Raw genomic sequence first — 22,322 nt, 5'->3', positions numbered from 1 at the left:
TAAAAATATTTTTATTAGTAGTTGATGGACCTTTATTTTATTTATTTATTATTTTATTTATTTATTTATATGCGGTGCTGAGAATCAAACCCAGTGCCACACACATGCTACTACTGAGCCCAAACCCAGCCCCTATAGGAGTCTTATTAAGGAAGTTGGGGCCTAATCCGACATGATGGAAATTTGGGCCTACTTTTTCCTCCATTAAGCGCAAGGTCTCTGGTTTAATTCCTAGGTCCTTGATCCACTTTGATTTGAGTTTTGTGCATGGTGAGAGATGGGGGTTTAATTTCATTTTGTTACATGTGGATTTTCAGTTTTCCCAGTACCATTTGTTGAAGAGGCTATCTTTTCTCCAGTGTATGTTTTTGGCACCTTTGTCTAATATAAGATAACTATAGTTATGTGAGTTAGACTCTATATCCTCTATTCTATACCATTGGTCTACAGGTCTATCTTGGTGCCAATACCATGCATGTTTTTGTTACTATTGCTCTATAGTATAGTTTAAAGTCTGGAATAGTAATGCCACCAGCTTCACTCTTCTTGCTAAGGATTGCTTTGGCTATTCTGGGTCTCTTATTTTTCCAGATAAATTTCATTATTGCTTTTTCTATTTCTGTAAGGAATGTCATTGGGATTTTGATTGGGATTGCATTGAATCTGTATAGTGCTTTTGGTAGTATGGTCATTTTGACAATATTAATTCTGCCTATCCAAGAACAAGAGAGATCTTTCCATCTTCTAAGGTCTTCTTTAATTTCTTTCTTTAGCGTGCTATAGTTTTCATTGTAGAGGTCTTTCACCTCTTTCATTAAGTTATTCCCAAGTTTGTTTGTTTGTTGGTTGGTTGGTTTTTTGAGGCTATTGTAAATGGGGTGGTTTTCCTAGTTTCTCTTTCAGAGGATTTGTCACTGATGAACAGAAATGTCTTTGATTTATGGTTGTTGATTTTATATCCAGCTACTTTGCTGAATTCATTTATTAGTTCTAGGAGATTTCTGGTGGAATGTTTTGGGTCTTTATTAGGTAGAGAATCATATTGTCTGCAAATAGTGATAATTTGAGTTCTTCTTTTCCTATCTGTGTCCCTTTTATTTCTTTTGTCTGTCTGATTGCTCTGGCTAGAGGTTCAACAAGATGTTAAATAGAAGTGGTGAAAGAGGGCATTCATGTCCTGTTCCAGATTTTAGAGGGAATGCTTTCAAATTTTCTCCATTTAGAATGATATTGGCCTGAGGCTTAGCATAGATAGCTTTTACAATGTGGAGGGATGTTCCTATTATCCCTAGTTTTTCTAGCATTTTGAACATGAAGGGGTGCTGTATTTTGTCAAATGCTTTCTCTGCGTGTATTGAGATGATCATATATTTTTTTATCTTTGAATCTATTCATGTGATGAATTACATTTATGTTGAACCAACCCTGCATCCCTGAGATGAACCCTACTTGATCATGGTGTACTATCTTTTTGATGTTTTTGTATTTGATTTGCCAGAATTTGATTGAGAATTTTTGTATCTATGTTCATTAGAGATATTGGTCTGGAGTTTTCTTTCTTTGATGAGTCTTTGTCTGGTTTTGGAATCAGGATGATATTGGCCTCATAGAATATGTTTGGAAGTGTTCCCTCTTTTTCTATTTCATGAAATAGTTTGAGAAGTATTGATATTAGTTCTTCTTTAAAGGTGTTGTTGAATTCAGCTGTGTATCCATCCGGTTCTGAGCTTTTCTTGGTTGGTAGGCTTCTGATGGCATTTTCTATTTCCTTGCTTAAAATCGATCTGTTTAAATCATGTATATCATCCTGATTTAGTTTGGGCATATCATATGCCTCTAAAATTTGTTGATGCCTTCAATATTTTCTATTTTATTGGAGTACAAATTTTCAAAATAATTAACCATCAGTGAAGGGAATAGAGAGTTTACAGAATGGGAGCAAATCTTTCCCACTAGGACATCAGATAGAGCACTAATCTCTAGGATATATAAAGCACCCCAAAACCTTAAAACCGAAAAAACAAATAAGCCAATCAATAAATGAGCCAAGAAACTGAACAGACACTTCTCAGAAGAGGATATACAATCAATCAATAAACATGAAAAAATGTTCAACATCTCTAGCAATTAGAGAAATGCAAATCAAAACTACTCTAAGATTTCATCTCACTCCAGTCAGAATAGCAGCTATCACGAATACAAACAACCATAAGTGTTGGCGAGGGTGTGGGGAACAAGGCACACTCATACATTGCTGGTGGGACTGCAAATTGGAGCAGCCAATCTGGAAAGCAGTATAGAGATTTCTTGGAAAACTTGGAATGGAACCACCATTTGACCTGGCTATCTCACTCCTCAGTATATACCCAAAGGACTTAAAAACAGCGTACTACAGGGACACAGCTACATCAGTGTTTATAGCAGCATAATTCACAATAGCTAAATTGTGGAACCAACCTAGATGCCCTTCAGTAGATGAATGGATAAGGGATATATGGCATATATACACAATGGATTTTACTCAGCAATAAAAGAGAATAAAATTATGGCATTTTCAGGTAAATGGGTGGAGTTGGAGAATATAATGCCAAGTGAAGTAAGCCAATCCCAAAAAACCAAAGGCCAAATGTTTTCTTTGATATGAGGATGCTGACTCATAATGGCAATGATGGGGGGCATGGGAGGATGGAGGAACTTTAGATAGAGCAAAGGGGAGGGAGGGGAAGAGAAGGAAAAAAGGGGTAGGAATGATGGTGGAATGAGTTAGGCATCATTACCCTAAGTACCTGTATGAAGACACGAATAGTGTGAAAATACTTTGTGTTACAATCAGTGACTTGAAAAATTGTGCTCTATATATTTAATATGAAATGAATTGCATTCTGCCATCACATATAACAAATTCGAATAAATAAATAATTTAATTTAAAGAAAGATGATCTAAAAAGCCTAAAAACACCTACATAGTGTTCGTGGATTTAAGTGAGACTTTAATTTCTTCTGGTGGTTTAACCATGATTATGTGGGACCTGAATAGTGAGAAAATGACCATGCCCAGTTATCAGCATCAGTGGTGTATTGATACCAGGTAGGTGAATGATCCTAGTTTGGAAGGAGGAAAAAGAAAGTGTTTGACTCCCTTGAATGCTAAAGTCTAATTGGAGAAACATTGTATATGTGCATAAAATGTCAAATAACACATGATAATTTAAAATTACCTAAAAATGACAATAAATGATACAAATTCAGCTGCCTGAGAATGTTAGGACCTGAGGTATTTGACGACAGTCATAGGAATAACACTTCTGGAGAGCTTACTGTGTGGCTCATGCTTTTAAGCACCTGATCTGTATCATCTCTCGCCTTTCTCAAAACAGGTACAAGAACTGAGTCACGCAGATATGTTTCCAGGTCCCTTGTTTGAATACTGGTTGAGCTTTGAGATACTACTGAAATTTTAGAACATGCAGATTCCTGGGTCACACCCCCCTCTAATTCTTATTTCATTGGCCCATCTGAGGACCTGCCCTTGGAGTCTCTGGATGATTACAGTGAGCATGCAGCCCAGGTTCAGGACTGTCTTACTCAGGGCTAAGATAATCACATATGTTCTCATTTCTGGAAGTGATTGAAACAGGACAGCCACTAACCTCAGAGGTACCATGGTTGATGGTAGTTGATACCATTTTTCCTTTCTGTGCCACAGGGTAGATTCACAAAATGATATTGCCTAGCAATGGGCTGCACTGTTGGACTGAATGAGTGTAGAAACGCAGGTGCGTGCACATCCTTGGAGGATCATTTGGATAGTGGAATTTTATTGGTGACTTTTAGGAAGCTAAAATTATTCATCGTATCTGCCCAGATTTGTGACACTAATTTTATTTTCTATGTAATTATTTTTTATTTATGTATGACAGAAGAATGTATTATAATTCTTATTACATATATAGAAAACAATTTTCATATCTCTGGTAGTATACACAGTATATTCACACCAGTTTGTGTCTTCATACCTGTACTTTGGATAATAATGATCATCACATTACACCATCATTAATTTACCCCATGCCCCCTCCTTTCCCCTCCAACCCCTCTGCCCTATCTAGAGTTTGTCTATTCCTACCATGCTCCCTCTCCCTATCCCACTATGAGTCAGCCTCCTTATATCAAAGAAAACATTTGGCATTTTTTTATGGAATTGGCAAACTTTACTTAGCATTATCTTCTCTAATTCCATTCAATAACCTGCAAATGCCATGATTTTATTCTCTTTTATTGCTGAGTATTATTCCATTGTATATATATGCCACATTTTTTTTATCCATTCATCTATTGAAGAGCATCTAGGTTGGTTCCACAGTTTAGCTATTGTGAATTGTGCTGCTATAAATATTGATGTGGCTGAGGGACACTAATTTTATTTTTTACATTCATGCTACCTGTCTTCAAAGCTTCAATTTTTTTTTCTGATTTAATGACTTGGGGGAAGCTGTTACCAATTCACTGTGGATAAACAGCACATGTGTTTGATTGATATCCATATCTTTTCCCTCTTCTTCACTCTTACACATTCTTATAATACCTCAACCATTAGGCTAAAAGCAATTTATTCTTTTGTTCCTAGAGCTTTGGTTTCTTCATTTTCCATTGATTTCAAATCATTACCTGTGCTTCAGTGATTTACTGTACCCCCATCCTTCCTGATCACTTTATAATTTCTCCCTCTTAATAGTTAGTTGCCAGATTGTTGTTTTCTTTCAGGATTCTCTTCCTCTTCTCTTACTTCCTCTTTGGAGTACCCTCCCACCTTTTCAAGGTAGACAGCGTGTTAGTATTCTGATTTTGTGATCACTCTTCCACTGTTCCATAACAGGTTGCTACAGCCTCACCTCTTCACCTCCTCTTCCCGCATGTGCTTTTGTAGTACCAAGGATCTCAGATTTTAGTCCTTTGGGAACAGAGAAATAGTATCACAATGCTGCATTCTTTTCTTGTTTGTCTGGGAGACAGCATAACCACCTAAGGACCTTAGAAATTGACAATGTTTGAGGATGTTAATTAAAGAGCATTTCATTCATATCCCTCACTTTATAGAATGAAATGCGAAACCTAAGCTACTTTTGCAAAGTGGAGGTAAGTTTGTATTTATGAAGACTATTTAGAATGCCGTCTATAACAAAAGCTTTTGATCATTATAATTAGGAGACTTTGCTGGTGCTGAAGGTTATGTGTATGGAAGTGTTAGTTCCGGTAGGCCAACTACTGGAATAAGAAAGGAAGGCTGCAGCATGTCCCTGGCATAGTACACAGTGGAGGATACCCCTTACATACAGTTCAGTATGTCATCAGGGCAGGGTTGGTGCATTGGTCCACCAAATATCATTAAGGAACCCAGACTGCTGGCAACTGTGCTATCTTTAGTTTGTTCCAAGGTGTTCCGGGGAATCAGTATGTAGCAATATTTAGCAACGCACAAAGGATAGCTTATGAGCTGCTTTATGGGTAAGGACAAGAAGTGGGAAATGTCATTTCTGCTCATACACCACTGACTAGAACTCATTGACTTGCCAATAGTAATTGCAAAGGCAGTTAGGCACTGTGGTCCACTGCATGCCTGGAAAGAAGAGGAAACTCATTTGGGGATCTGTCCCTGCCATTGAAGATACTTTTCAAAATGTTTAAAATGCAAGAGAAACCCAGTGGTTTGAGCATTTAACTGACCCAATTGATTTCCTTTCTACATGAAAGGGATTGTAAGGTCAAGGAAACACTGATAGTTTGTTGGGGTGAACTCAACTACTATGTATAACTATAAAGCTGTAATAAAATAAATAGGTAAATAATGACTAGAAATGGTTAAATTTGAGTTACATATGCATAAAAAGAAAACTGGTCAGTAGTGGGTTAGTGGGTTTAATAACAACATGTATTTAGTCATCTGAATACGCTTACACAGATGGACCATCCCTTATCTGAAATGTTTATGACCAGAAGTGTTTGGGGATTTCAGATTTTTAAAAATATTGGAATGTTTGCAATTACATCTTGGGGATAGAATCCAAATCTAAGCCCAATTCATTTATATTTCATAAACACCTTATACATACACATGGCCTGAAGGTTTCCATTATACAGTATTTTTAGGGCAATTGCATTTTAACTGCAACTCTTACATGAGGTCAAATGTGGAATTTTCCATGGTGGCATCATGTTGGCACTCAAAATTTTTTTTGTGTTCTGGGTCATTTCTATGTTTTGAAATAGGGATATTCAACCTGTAGTTCATCTTTATTTTAAAAATGTTTTTAAATGTTTAATAGAAACTTGCATCCTACTGTGACAAGTGTTATATAACTATTTCAACTGATTCGAAGCCATCCTAGGTAATTCATACATAAAGACTCTGTAGTCTATGCAGTAATTCACAGATGCTTAACTGTAATGGTGAACAAAGCCAAAACAGTTATAAGCACTATAAAAAACAAAAATTCAACACTGGGATAGTCTAGATAAACATAACATTATATTAGAATATTTAAAGAGTACTCCCCCCTAAAGAAAAAAAGAAGACCTAAGGCACTGAGCAAGGCTGCTCTGTTATATTGCTGTGGACACTAAGATGGATAGGTCTAAAGATCCCATCTAACAGCATTTGTAGTCTTAAATGTCTTTGTTCCTTAATTCCTACAACCATGTTTCTTAAACTTTATGGCTATATCCAACAACTTTTAAAGAACAGAAAAAAATGCTTACAATTCCTAATTCTCAGTTATTTTAATTATAATTTTATTTACATATGAAATTCATTACCTGTCAATGTGTATACATTAAAAATTTATCTAAGTTTTTCATACTCATAGCTCTAAAACAAATTTATAAATTCAATTTATAAAATATAAGCAAAGATACAAAATCAGTGCTGTTTAAATGAACACAGTTAGGATTAGGATCAGGAAGACATTCATGAAGGTGGCATTGGAGGTGGTCTGTGAGAGTGACTAGGGTTAAGTTGCTGGGTAAATGGAGGTTGGAGGGTAGAGGAAGGCCCAGGCAAGGGACAAAAGTGAGGAGAGGACTGCAGCAAATATACAAAGAGTTGTCCCTTTGGGCTCTAGTGTAAGGGTAGGGATGTGAGGTAGTGGACCTTTTGAAACTAAATCATGGGACCTGGAGTATTGGTTCAAGAAATGAATGGGCACCATTGATGGCATATGAGCAGAATAGGATACTGTATTTTTAAAAGATATATCTGTAGCAATATTTAAATACATTAGAAAAATGAAAAAAAAGCAAGATAGAAAATCCAAGAGGTCGGCTTTATGAGCGCAGGCACTTGGTTTACTAATTCCCTGGTCCTAGAACACAGTTGGTCCTCAATAATTGTGTGTTGAACTAATGTATGCTGCCTAATAATGAATGGCAGGAAGATATCTGTTGAAATGTGTAGAAAACAAAGTCCAAAATAGGCACTCAGGATATAAATTAGCAACTGCTTGTGTGGATTGGGGAGTCTTCTATATCGAAGTGAACCCTTGAGAAATGTATTAGATTGTAAAGGAGAACAATATTAAATATATTGTTGGCAATTACAAATATGTAACAGCAAATCCCACTATTATGTGTAATTATAATGCATCAATAATTTAAAAAAAAAGATTGTAAAGGGGAGAGAGAGGGAATAGGCCAAGGGTGGAGCCTTAGCTACTGTTGTGATTGATGTTAAGGGGAAACACAGAAATGGTAACAAGGGAAGGAAAGGTGACTCAGGAGGAGATATTGGCCCAGAAGCCAAAAGACAGAAGGGAGATATCCATGGCCCATTTGGCCTGTCTAACTTATAAAGACTTATTTTGGATTTTGAAATTTAAACTGTTTTTTTAAAGCAGACTTTGAAAGTTACCCTTGCATCAATAATTATTTTAAGAGGTATGTATGATTTACTGTTGAGGGCTACAAGGTCAAACCAAGCAAATAAAATAGATCCCAGAAGTATGCTAAATGTGGGGAAATTTCAGTTTTGTGTTTACATATTTTGGAATTTGACACACAGTTCTTTTAGACTTCTTGTTACTACATCATTGAGCTAAATATATAAATCTTAGTACGTTATACATAGTAGTTAAGTGACAGGATAATTATATCACAAAATTTTTTTTTACTTTGTGAACTCATTTAATGTAGTGTCTCTATTAATGGCCCACCATAGGATATTTTAACTTATTAAGTTTTGTGTCTAGACAATTTTGGTGAAACTTATTTTGCCCAAAGCAGGTACACAGTTCAGTTGTTTAAAAAACAAAACAAAACAAACAAAGACGTAAGCTTAGATAGGCATTGGTTTCTTACTACTTTATGGCTTTGAAAGACATTCTGAATCCTCTTGCTGGAGTGTTTACCACACCAGCAAGCAGTAGGATTTAACATTAAATTTTCATTTTGATTAACTTGACTGCAGTCATTTCTTGGCTGCCTCTTTAGAGCCCACTGTGGAATAAAATTAAAACAGTTTTTATGATATAACAATTTAGTTGCAGAAAATGACATTTTTCTCTTTTCCCAGAATGGCTGTGTGTGCTATCCCTGAGTTTCCTGCATCTGTCCCATGGCTCTGGTTTCTCCCCCACTCCCATCCATCTTTTATAATACGACCAGATTAATTTTCTTAAGCAGAGATTGGGTCATTCCCTTTTCCTTCAATGGCTCCCCATCGTCTCCTCTCATCTAAGCCCAGCTCATTCGTCAAAGAAGCAGCAGCCCAAATGCTATATTTTCCCCTGAACATCTTCCTTCACCTCCTCTGCTGAAGTCCCTGTCTCCACGGTAGACTCTGTCTCTCTTGCATTGCATGGGTCACACCCTGCCTTACAGGAACACATCTCACCCATGAGAATGTGGAATTCTTGAATGCAAGAGCCACATCTCCTTATTTATTTTTTTGTACACCCCACCATTGTCTGTTCATGGAAGAGTCTCAACAGATGTTTGCTGGGTCAATGAAAAGGGACTATTTTAAAATAACAAACATTCTGACTGCTCCTTCTTATGCATGTGTGAGCCTCTCACCCTTCACCTTTTCCCCCAGCTTCTGATTAATTTGTAACGTAGTTATTCATTTTTGTCCTTGGTCATTGGCTGTCTCCTCCCTGTTGGGAGATAACTGGTGCTTCATTTTGTTCACGGATGTATCCCTGGTGCTCAGAACCCTGCTTGTCGTACTGGTTGAGTGAATAAGTAAAACTTTGAAGCTGAAGGTCAGCTTCTCCCTATTTCTTGGGTTATTGTCAGTGGTTTTCAATGTAAAGGACAGTGTGGTGTTGGAAGATCAGGGAGCATTGTAGGAAGATCTTCATGTTAGTTTCTGCTCTTTACTAGCTCTGCTGCTCTGAGCAAGTTGCTTAACTGCTCTGAAGGTAATTTCCTGTTCGAGGATCACACAACCTAAATTACATTGTTTACATGAGGATTAAATTTTAGGGGGAAAAAAAGAGAAAAACACATGCAGTGCAGTTAATAGCTGACGTTTCTTGATCTTTCCTAGTTCGCCAGACATGTTACGACACATTTTCCATTTGTCTGTCACTGTATATTTTCACAGCCATTCTGTGAAGCAGAAGAGGGCTACCCCCATCTTATAGATGAAAAGAAGAAGGGTCCTGCACAGTGGTGGGTGGCACAGCATTGATAGCACCAACAGGTCTGCTGAACTCCAAATTTCACGCTCCTAAAGCCTCTGCCAATTGCGTGTGTGCCCCTCCTGGTCTGCTGGACCTTTCCTTTGGAGCAGGGGTTCTAGATCTTACCTTGCTGCTTTGCTGCCATAACATGCTTGAGGTTTGCAGAGGGTTTCTGAAAACCAGTGGCCCCCAAGGAGGAATTTATGAAAAAACCTGGTTCCCCCCAAAGCTTGAAGGGCAGGGAGTCTGGTTTGGAAACTGCCCCCTGATGAGTTAGATCCTTCCCCACCTGCTAATGTACTCCTGCCTCCAGTTTGTGGCCCGTCCTCCAAAATAAAGCTTTTAACTCTGTTATTTTCTACTGCAAAGATATAGCCCTCCTGCATTAAGACTGTTGTAAGGATCATTGCATTATTGGTTTGGAAACAAATGAGATGGTTTATGGTTGAGATAACCAAGTTGATCATTACTGTCCTTTCTATTGATTTGAAAAGTACTGAGTCTTCTAATTTTAGAGAGATCTGCAGATGCCACTTCAAAACACACTTATATCACTAATAACTCTTAATTGTTATAATAAAGTTAACATAAAATATAAGAAAGACTATTTTCTGTGTAAAGGAATTAGCCTTTTCAGATATTTTCATTACACATTTAAAAGAACCAACCCAGATTTAATAGGGTGGATTATGTCTCCATCTGAAAAGCATTTTTTTTAATGTTTCATGGAATGGATTTCTCTTTTGCAATAGTTTGCCATCAGTTCAAAGGCTAAAAAGGTATTCCAGAAAATATTAAGATGAATTAATTTTGTGTGCTATAATGCTTCATTATGCTTAATTGATTGGGAGGTTTGGTAGAAGGCCAGAGAGAACTGACAAACATATAAAATTTAAAAGGAAATATAGGCATTTCACTTCGAGTACTCTTTCAACAGAGGCATAAGTTCATTTCTGATAGCTTTATTATAGTGATTAAGAGCGTAAGTTTTGAAATCAATCTGGCTTTTTTTTTCCTGATTAAATCTGAGTTTAGACGTGTTATCTAACGTTCTGACCCTTGATTTTTCTCACCTATAAAAAAGGAGCAGTACTACTTCATAAAGTTGTTTTGTTACATGAAATAATACAAACTCATCTAAATAGTGCCAGAGTATTGCAGGCATTCTAACAATGTTTATTATCATTGAGATATAGTCATTTAGATCTAATGAACTATTTGAATATCACTTTGCCAAATAGGTGGGAAAGATTTTTATGGAATCCCTATGTGAAATTTTCAACTTGGTATGGAATACTTTTTTTTTTTTTTTAAGCCAACTCAAATGGTAAACTTTGTCTCATCTTGGGATGAGCTGTTAACGTCTGCATTTGTGACATTTTAACTCAAGTATGGAGTTAGCAGGTGTGAATTCTAAGTTTCTTATATGAAATTGTGTTTTGCAGGAGAGTGCATAGAAGGGCTGCGGGAGCATGACTACCTTCTGATTCATTCTTGCCGGCAGTGGACCACCATCACTGCCCATAGCCTGGAGGAGGGCCATTACGTCATTGGGCCAAAGATAGAGATTCCGGTACACTATGCAGGTAAGATTCCTCTTAAATGGCAAGAAAAGGCAAAGAGAAGAAGGGGACTTGAACAGTTGATTTTTTTTCTTTCCTTCACAGTGGGAAAATGGGACTCTTAAGAAAAATTGAGCACTTTTATGTGATTATCTATCAAAGAAAGTTCAGATGCATTTTGTTATTGATAGCTCTAATTAATGCAGCTGGATATTTATAAGACGAAAATTTTACAAACACAAAATTACTTCTCTGTAGCCTTGGAATTAAGATAAAGATGTGAGGCTACCCTCTGAGCTCTAAGCACTCCTATCTCTGAATAACTCTGTGCAGCTTGAACATTGCTTTTGTGAATGACTATGACGTAATGATTTCAGGAGGTGTCATTGCACAAATGGCCACTGAGTCTAGTTTGAAAGTATTGGCTTGGAAGTTCAGATACCTGAGTGGGCGTGTCCTTCTTTTCAAGGAGGTTTTCCGAACACAGCCCCTGCGATGATCTCACTGCTCCAATTCCGTGGGGATAATAGCTGCCTTCTCACCTCTCTTTGAACTCCATTCACTTCAACAATGCCCTTTAACTAATTTTTATTGAGCTCATTCTATAACCAGCACTGAGCTTGGGATATGTTTAGTGTTTTGAATAAACTCAATAGTGGTAGCTTATAAATGTTTAAAAAAAAAAACCCTAGTATTGCTTTATATTTTGTTCTGGTGAGTATAGTTCATTATATAAAGAATCTTAATTTTTTTTCACTGTTATTGCTTGTTTTTTAAAAAGTCAATAGCAGAACATTTTAAACAATTGAGCATAAATTGTATAGCCCTAGACTAACTTTTTTTGGACTGGCCTCTACAATGCTGAAGAAGTTGTCTATTTAGAAAAGGGATCTTGGCAGAATCCCCACTGTCTAGAACAATAGTAATTTTTTTTTTCAATATATAAATGTTTTTTGAATGGGTGCTTTGGTACCCTTTTCAATTCATGGAAGTCTTTAATTGCTAATATGACTAAGGGATCACTAAGCCACTCAAAGATCCTTCTTATTCAAAATATTATAAGAAAGTGAGAATTTCTCTGGCCTTAATCTTGGTCCTTTAGAATATCTCCTAGTCCTATGAGTAGCTTTCATGAAAACAGAAAAACACTTGGGTGCCGAAGAGATTGCACTTGGGAGAAAGGAGCCAGGACAATGGACCAGTTTTCCTAGGTGCAGAGAATGAGACAAACCCTCAAGGCTGCCCATTCTCTCTCCCTGTGGTTCCCACAGCAGGTGATTTTCCCATTATTTTTAGCAAGCTCAAATTCTGATTTCTTTGTAGAAAACCAAAAAGAAAAGTAAATGGTTATATTGCTTCGTCCGCCTCTATGATTTTACCTAATCTGCTGTATTCTTTTTATTAGCAAACTGCATAATTTTAGTCTTCCCCCCAAAATCACTGTGAATAGCTTTGCCAAATCGGTCTTCCCAAAGGATTGCTTTGGTTTGGTCACTTCCTCAGATCTCTGGAGACTTCCTGCTGCATTAGATTCTTGGCCTTGTTGGGTAATTCTCCCCAGAGTTCCAGGCTACTTCTCCAGCCTTTTCTACTCTGGAGAGTGAAGCTTCCTTTCTGGCTAGATTAGACATCCCACTGTTTCCTGAATACCTAGGACACTTTTCCATTTGTACCGTTATCCCCACTAGAGTGGACTCCCTCAGCCTTGCTGCTTCTCGGAGCCTGCCATTGGGTTGGGAGTGTGCAGGGGCTCTCCACTGCCCCATGTGGTCTCCCGATGTACTCACTATGTCACATTCATTGGGCACATTTGGTCACTCTTCAGTTAACCTCTTCCTGTGTACCCACGTTTTCACCAGTTGGACTATAGAGCCTTTAACAAGTTAAAGCATTTCTGAGAAACTCTTGCCTACCCCTTGAATTGGTACAGAAGTGATACACTTTTTGATGGAGGTAGATGCTGGACCTAGGGATCCCAAACTTGGCTACAAGTGGAATCACCTAAGAGAGTTTTAGAGGACAGGGCCCCAACTCCAGAAGTTCTGGTTTAATAGGTCTGCAGTGTGGAACTAATTAAAGGATTTTAAAAGCTCCTCATGGTTAAAAAATGCAACCAAAGTTGGGAGTGGACATCCACAGTGGCAGATGATAAATAAGATATCTCCAAACACCTAAAAATATTTGCAAATGTAATAATAGTATTTGAACGTATGTTTTTGTACTCACAGCCATTCAGTTTTCACTGGAAAGACAGAGATGGTACATTCAGCAGTTTACTCTGTTTTTAAGGAAAATGATGATGAATATAACTGGGAAACTGGGCATCCTGTTATAAATGATACATATTGTTTTTTAATGAAATTGAGGTGCCAAGATTAAAATGAAATATGGACACTAGGATCACACCACTTTACATGAAAGCAGATAAAACATATTAAAGAAAGAAAAAATTGAAATAGGTTCAAATGGTTTATGAGGTCATTTGCCATTAAGCAAAATAGAATGGATGGTCAGTGATGCTCCTGAGCTGTCTGCCTGAATTGCTTCAGCAGGACACTTAGGTAGAAGAAGTTTTGGGGTGCAGATAGGTAAGTGATCATTTTGTTTAGGGATATGACATCTAGAGATAACACCAAGAAAGTTCCTTTAGCAAAGTTTACAGAGACAAATTTAGTGACTTACTAGTTATTTTAAAAAATAAAAACAACTATTAGCTAACCAATAAAAAAAGAGGGCATTGCATTCTGATTACAGTGTAAAATTGAGACTTATGAATCTGGATGTGATCATTTCCAAAGTTATGTGACTCCACACACTGGGCACTACACACTGTTTTTGTTTGTTTGTTTGTTTTTCCTGAGATGATGTCTTGCTCTCTTGATCAGGCTGGTCTCAAACTCCTAGGCTCAAGGGATTCTCCTATCTGAGCCTCCTGAGAATCTGGGACTACAGGTATGCATCACCATGTTCATCTTGTAGTAGCATATATTTTGTTTTGAAGCATGTGCTTATTATGAAGAAAAAGAACATAAAGTACGTTGTGGAGACCAAAAAACATCATTTATATCTCTCTAGCTTACTTTTATCCATGCATATTTGACTAATTTGTCAGAAATTTCATCTAGGATGGTGATTAATCTTTCATTCTTTGAGGGAAATTAATAAATAGTTAATAATTAAAGTAGAGCCCACCAGCTTTAAAATCAAACAGCATAGTTTGATTCCCAGTTCTTTCATTTACTGTCTGTTTTACTTTAGGCAAGTTAACAGATCTCTTTAAATTTTATTTTCCTCATCTGTAAAGTGGGGGTAATTATAGTGTCCTGCTCCTAAAGTGGTTATAAAGTATAAAAGAGATAATGCGTGTGAAACCCTTTTCAGAGTGCTTAGTACTTTTTATGTGCTCCATAAATGTTAATAGTGACCATCATGATAATGCTACTAACAGAATGTTTCTAAAGATTTAACTCTTTATCTTGTATCACTAATTGAATTTCCTTCATTGAAGCCGGCTGAACAATGACATCCCTCAAAATTGTTTTGGTGGTTGTTTGTTTGTTTTCTTTCTGTTGTTGTTTTGTTTTGCTTTGATGTTTAAAAACTCTCATTTTGACTTTGTAATAGTGTGCTACCTTATATCACTTACCCAGTTATGCCCATTTTAGCATCATTTGGTCATGTTTGTTCTTTCTCTCTCTCTCCAACACACAGGTGGATGCACACACAGTATTTTCTCATGAATCGTTTGAGAGTAGACAGCACACATCCCCTAATACTTCACTGTGCATTTCCTCAGAGCAAGGATATCCTCTTATGTAACTCTTAGCAAATTCAGAACACTTAATACTTTAATCTACAGTCCATATTCCAGTTTTGTCAGTTGTCCCAACAGTGTCCCTTCTTGCATTTTCCCCTCCAGGACAGCATCCAGCCTGGGACCATGTATCGTATTTCACTGTCACGTCTCTTTAGCCTACTTTAATCTGGAGCCGTTCCTCAGCTGTCTTTGTGTGTTGGGATGTAGACATTTTCTGAAGAGTGCAGGCAAGTTGTTTTATAGAATAGCCCTCACTTTGGGTCTCCCTTCTCCTTGTGATGAGTTTCAGGCTGTGCATTTGGGGCTGGATTACCACGTACATGATGTGTCTCTCTCAGGAATTACAGTTTAGCACCAGGGATGTCCTTGTGTCCCTTGTTGGTGATGTCAGTTTTGGTCACTTAGATTAAGTTGTCGTCTGATGGCTTTGGCTGTGTAATTGGCATTACTAGGGAGTTTGAGAGAGGATACTTCAAGACCCTATAAGTATCCTTGCTCCTTCTCTAAAACTTCCAGCCCCTCCTCCCTAACCTGATTCTGCAATTCTGTTGAAGATTTCTATCTAATTTTGTTTTTACTTGAAGGTGGCAAAACATTTACTGCATCATTCCTTCTTATTTCTTAGCCTTCTTCCATGGAAAGGAAAAGCATTTCTTTCCTTCCCATTTGTTACTTACTTATCTGTTGTAATCAGCATGACATACAGATTCTGTGTTATTTGATGGGATTACAACATATTACTCTCCTAATTTATATTAGCGCCCATATTGTCCCAGATTTGTGCATTGGGGTATGAGCTAGTATTTTTATCTCCCTCTGTCTTTTTCAGGTATACCCTTGTCTTCTGGTGTGGGTAACAAGCATTCTTCTCAGTCAGTATACTGTTTGAGTCAGGGCTGCAACATCACATTCTGTTCCAGGCAGTGCTTCTCACTTTGTGGTTTTATAGATAGAGTCCCATGGAGTTGGGCAGTGCACTGCCTGGGCAGCCACACACAGCAGTAGTGTTCACATACCCCTTGGAAAGTGGTGAGACTGAGCACTTTTAAAAAATCATGACTCAAGAGTGCCTTACCCATGTTTCACATCAAAGACTTTCATGAAATTCCTCCTGTGAAAAGAAATAACGTCATAAAACTTTGAGAAAAACTGTGACTTGAAGTCTGTTACAACTACACTCTGAAATGGAAGTATAAAATTCTTTATTCCAAATTCTGAGATGATTAGAGGTGTGCTTTTGACAAATACTTTCCTCTTTTTAGCTAGGCACAGTGGCACACACTCTGGAATCCTAGTAATTAGAGAGACTGAGAAAGAAGGAGCATAAGTTTGAGGCCAGCCTCAGCAATGTAGCAAGACCCTGTCTCAAAAATAAAATAAAAAGGGCTAGGGATGAAGCTCAGTGGTAAAATACCCCTGGGTTCAATCCCTAGAACCAAAGAACAAAAAAACTTTCCTCATTCTGGCAAAAAAAAAAAAAAAAAAAAAGTTTTAATTTTGGAAAACAGGAAGATTTTTTGGTATAACAAGTAATCAATTTGATAAAAGAGATAAAATGTGTTCAGTCAGCACCACATTTTTTCCTAACAGTGAAGAAACCACTGAGAGAAATTGGCTCAGTGTTGAGGAAAGAGGCTGCCTGTTTCACACAAGTTTTATTCAAAAGGCGCTGCAGGTGAATTTTATCTTAACTTTCTGACTTCATGTTGCTACCAGAAGGGCAAAGATTTCCTAAGAAACGTGTGGTATTAAACTCAGATTTTTTTCTGCATTCTGCACACTCAAAACATGTAACTTCAGAATTGCCTGGAACTTCATCAGACACTGCTGGCTCAGCCTGCATGCCCATCCTTCCCTCTCTTTTACCCTGACACATTGAACAAAAAATACCTAATCTAAAAAGACAAACTTTTTGCAAACCCTAGCTCAAGAGTTCTTAAAGGTGAAGTTTTCATTTTATCTTTCACGTATCTATTCATCAAGTTCATTGTGTCTCTGCACCTCAGAGTAGTCAGTCAAGCAGACCCAGATTTTACCATGAAAGCATGCATCTCACTTATGTGACCCTCTTCTAGGATCTACATATTTGGTGTAATATGTAGATTTGATATTTGTTTTCTTTAAATGGAATCTAAACTTCAAGTCCCTAATGACTCAACACTGTGCTGGCACATGATGAGTTTGGAATAAGGGACTCTTCTCTCACACCCTTCTTATAAAAACCAAAGAAGACCTTACCAAGACATAACTTTGGGAAGCTAAAGGTATCCAAATATGAGGCGTCTCTGCATCTGTGGTTCACCAATTTTCAAAGTAATAGAATACTGAGTAGCTTTATGAAAATTTAAATCATTCAATGGAGTGCTCGCTGTCGTCATGGATGAACAGATTGCTCCATGAACATAAGCATCTGAGATAAAACTCCAGCCTCGTTTGACTTCTATTTTTAAATGCTCATCCTCCTGCAAATCCCGTGAATCTATAACAAGCTAAAATGATCTCAGTGCTTTCCCTCCGAGCTGCAATATGTACAGAAATAAGTGACACTTGCGTGCAAGGTTGGTAAGAAATGCCTATGCAGTCTTCGAGGTCCTTATTCAGCAAGCACCTGGATTTACATCTGCAGAGCCTGATTTTAAAAATGTGGGATGTGCAGTGTCTGTCTCATGGGCAAAATTATAGTAACGCAGTATCTAACAGAACCTTGAATTGTAATTACTGAACAAAAGGAAATGTTGAAACAAGCTAATTTTATTCTCCTGGGTTGCACGTTTAATTGGCATGAATCATCAGTTTACAAAAGTAACTGCTAATGTTGAACAACACTTTGTGTACTTTCTCTGTCACATGGGATGAAGCTTCTGTGATAAGATGGAAAATAACTGAACTTTCTTTTGAAATGTGCTAATTTGGTATGTTAAGGAACATTTATCCCAGCCAGTTTTGCCATGAATAAATATTAAAAGATCTAAGGAGTAACCATTTTTCATGATTGAATCTTTAGGTCACTGTTAACAATTAAAATGTATTTAGTGCTTATTATTTCCTAGGCATTTGTTAACTCAGCCTTTACCTTGATTTCTTCATATACCTTTCACAACAAAAACATGAGGTTTATTCCATTATTATCTGTATTTCAGGGAAGTACAAACTGAGATTGAGGGATGTTAAGTATCTTGTCATATAATACGGCCAATAAGTGTGATCCCAGCTGAGGGTATGTGGCCCCATAGCCTGCTTCCCTCACCACTATGCCTTGGAAAGTGCTAGAAGGCACCTTCTATGTGGAAGGTGTGTATGCATCCTAGAGAAGAGAGGTCTGTTAGAATCAACCCGTATATGAGTAAACCTTTTGTTTTCTTTCCTTTCACATATAGTTCCCCACTTGTGTTCCAACTCCAGGGAAAATTTAAGTAAACAATTAAGTTTTGACTTTAACATATACACATCATTTCCATAGAAGTAACATTATTCCTATTTCTGAGTAATTGCCAGGAAGAAGGAAAAGACAGGAAGAGCTCCCAGGAGAGCTTCTAGCTTGACAGAGAGGGGACCTGCTGGGCCCAGAGTTGAACAAAGGCCAGGGGAAGGGTCTTTCACACAGAGACTAAGGAAACTGGTTATCTTCAACAGGGCAGTCTCAATGAATAAAACAGGAAAATTAGATCATATAGAAATGAGTGAGAAGTCTGACAGCAAGCAAGAATCAATTGTTTTCTAAGATTTTTGTATTAAAAGGAAGCCAAGAAAGGATACAGGAATAAAAGTCTTTTAATGTTCATTCGTTCGTCCCCTCCCCTCCCCTCCCCTCCCCTCCCCTCCCCTCCCCTCCCCTCCCCTTCTCTCTCTCTCTCTCTCTCTCTCTCTCTCTCTCTCTCTCTCTCTCTCTCTCTCTCTCTCTCGTACTCAACCACTGAGCCACATCCCCAGACCTTTTTTTGTATTTTGTTTAGAGACAGAGTCTCATGGAATTGCTTGGCGCCTCGCTATTGCTGAGGCTGTCTTTGAACTTATGATCCTCCTGCCTCAGCCTTCTGAGCCACTGGAATTACAGGTGTGTGCCACCACACACAACCCTTTTAAATATTTAATGTTTAAAGAATAATGCAACCTGAGGAATCTTTCTAGGCTAAGTGGAATGATTCTAAAGAGAAAAGAGAGAGAAAATAATTAAGTAATATAACAGCTTGATGTCAGGGAAATTGTTTCTGCCACTTTTCCCACAAGAGGCACTTGCTGTTTCTTCAAGGTGGAGAGGTATGATCCCTTTCCATACCACTCACAAGGGCCACAGCTGGCACTCCTAACAAAAACCAGGTTAGTAAGAGAAAAGCATAGCAGGTTTATTTTATCAAAGCTTTACATGACGTGGAAGCCTTCAGAATAAAGATCCAGTGAAAAATGTCGATTTTTATACTGAAGGATGGACAGTCGTGTAGAAATGTGATTCCACAAAGAGTGTAACTCTTTCACAAAGGGTCATGGACTGAGGGGGAACCATCAAGGTTTGTTCAGACTTTCCATGATATTTCTGTGTGTTGTTCCTTCCTCCCAGGTAGAGGGCAGAACCCCTTCTAGAATGAGAGTCCCATGAGGTATTATCAGACACAGTAAAGAATTTCTTTATGGCCAGCTCCTTCACAGAAAGGTGGAGCCATGGTAGGGAGGTTAGAGTAATATTTCTGGGATTTATGGCAGGCTCAGGAGAGAATGGGCTCTAGGTTTTATGACCCAGCTTGGGGGGAAAAAAATTCTTAGTTTCCATGGCCTTCCTTGGGGGGGAAATGGGAGCAGAATTAAGAGTAGGGGAAGTTCAAATAGACTTTGCTTCTGAGCCCCTTCCAATGAACTGAAGGGCAGTATAAATTATATAAATATCTACCTTTGCTTCAAGAATGAATTGAAGGTTATCAGTCTTTGGTATGACTTTGGTATAGCTAGTCTCACTTCTCTTTGCTTGTAACCCAAGGAAATTTGAATGTGAATGATAATTCAAGATGAAACGATATTAGTGAATTATTTTGGTTTTGTTAGTTATGATTTTGGCATTTATAGTTATGGTGGGACATATTCTCATCTTTTGGAGACATACTGGATTACTTAGGGGTAAAATATGATTAAAATTTATAAAATACTTTAGCAAAAACATAAGGATAAAAACAGATGGATATCTGGCAAACTGTTAAAACTAGGTAAAGGGAATGTTGCTGTTCATTACCCTGATTTTCTATATTTGAAAACTTTAGTAAAGGATAAGAAAATGACTTGGTGACATGGCAGCCAGCAGCAAAGTTAATTGTGTTGTGGAACTCTTAAGTGATATTCTTACCAAAACCACTCTGCTTTCCTCCTTGAATTATATAGTCTGATTTTTCTAGGGGTGAAAGTTCCCTTTTCGCTGGGTCATTTTGTTCCAGTATCAAATGTTTGTGGAAACAGTACAGTGAAAGGTGAACTTAGGAATAAGTGGTTTTGTTTTTTCCAGAGTAGAACCACCTTAGCTAGTGGCTTCCTATGGAGATTGTGGCTGGTTTCCAGGGGTTGACCCAATTTAGTGCCTGAAGTGTTAAGGGGGGAGAGGGATTGGTGGATAGATGTAAAACTTAGGGAGAAAGGAACTACTTTTTTCCCCTTTATTTTCTTCTTAAAATAGAAACTTTATGGGAGATATGGGGAAGAAAAAGGGAATATGAACAAATACATTGGAAAGTTCTTTCATGTCACACCAAGTGGCTTTTTTGGATTATCCTATAAACACTGGTAAAAAAAAAAAAATCACTTTAATAAAAATTTTAGAATTCCTCAGTTGGTATTTCCACATTTCAGCCTGTTTATGCTCATCATCCTTGCAAAGCATATGCTGACTATACAAAAAAAAAAAAAAAAAAAACAAGATTAAAAACAAACAAACAAACAAAAATCCCAGAAACCTAAAAACAAAACCAAAAAAAAAAAAAACTCTCACCCAAATCAGAAATAGCATATGAGGTTCAAAACTCCTAGGCTGCCATTTTGTATTTCCTTTCTACTTCTGTTTAGGCACTCAATGGAAAGTTGGTACTGGAAAGGGCTAACTCCAGTTCAAGTACATTTTAACCTATGAGATAATGTGATTAACATCAGGCGGAAAGTTTGAACAAGCCGCCTGTGACCACACTGTTAATGGAGTGTTTATAGCATGGGTGGGAATACATTTGTCTCACTTCATAATTTGGTTTCCATATTGGATTTGTACCTCTAAAAATTAGTGTGACCTTTCAAAAGGTTCCCTTTTAGCTTTTTCGGAATTGCCTTGAGCTTTCTCTCTTTGCGGAAAACAGACTTACCAACGTGTTCCAAAATTGAATTTGATGCTAGTAAAACTTTTGGAAATCACTCCACTCCATTTCTTAGGGTTAGAATCACTTGCCTTTCTGACTGACTGTCCAGGGAAAATTGTATGCTGGCTTTCTGGTAAGACTCTGACCCATGTGGGTAGTTGTTTAGTGGACTCCAACAGGAAAACTGCAAAACCAAGTGTATTGTGCAAACTTCTGCCACTTGAGACAAGAGGATAGATCATTCAAATGCTTCCATGTTGGTTTTTCTTAGCTGAACATTACACAGTACTCCAGCTTGTCAGAACTGGCTGACGGAACATCGTGGGATTTACCCCTCTCCGTGAGTCAGGCCAGTTAGTGAATGTGAGGCAAGCAAAATAAACACAGAGCTTTTATTTTCTAGATGTTAAAAATCATTGTAGGTAAATGAAATGCAGTGGGCACATAGACATTCCATTTCTCCAGTCGTGCCTTTTGCATTCCCTAAGTTTTAATACTCAGTGGCAGTTATTTATTTGTTTTTTTCTTACGGCCCTATACAACGTTTAATAGTCCCAACTTTTTTCCACTTATGAAACTAGACATAAATGTGTGGGGAAACCAGTCCTCCATCCACCCCAGGCCCTTTCCTCCTTGCCCCCAAGGTAACTGTGTGTCTAATCTTGATTTTGCTCCCTTGATCCTGAAACAAGCTGTTCTTGCTTTTCAGCCAAGCCCAGCTCTCTCACCTGCTCCAGACCTGCCGTTCTCCTATAGGTCCTTTTATATGTGATTGTCAGATTGTTCTTCTCAAGTGCACCTCTGTTCATTTAATGACTGGCCAAGACCTTTCAGAACTTTCCCCATGTGATATGATATAAGCTCTTGATTAGTGCTGGGCCCTGAAGTCCAACAGATGCCCCTGGGGAATGAGCCAGTCCAGGCTGCTTGTCACTCACATAGGCTC

General features: G+C 37.8%; 1 protein-coding gene across 2 annotated transcripts in view; it reads left to right on the top strand.

Annotated features, from left to right (window-relative positions):
• The window catches only part of GAREM1 (GRB2 associated regulator of MAPK1 subtype 1), a 186,721-nt gene that overhangs the window by 54,637 nt on the left and 109,762 nt on the right, over positions 1-22,322 (top strand). For both annotated transcript variants that reach the window (XM_081263351.1, XM_081263350.1), the window contains exon 2: positions 11,123-11,263. In XM_081263351.1, coding sequence (XP_081119477.1) covers positions 11,123-11,263 — 141 coding nt within the window. The remainder of the gene's footprint in view (positions 1-11,122; positions 11,264-22,322) is intronic.

Source organism: Spermophilus citellus, assembly GCF_964194105.1.
Source record: "Spermophilus citellus genome assembly, chromosome: 12".
In the NCBI taxonomy this organism is placed as follows: Eukaryota; Metazoa; Chordata; class Mammalia; order Rodentia; family Sciuridae; genus Spermophilus; species Spermophilus citellus.
This window is presented reverse-complemented; position numbering and strand designations above follow the sequence as displayed.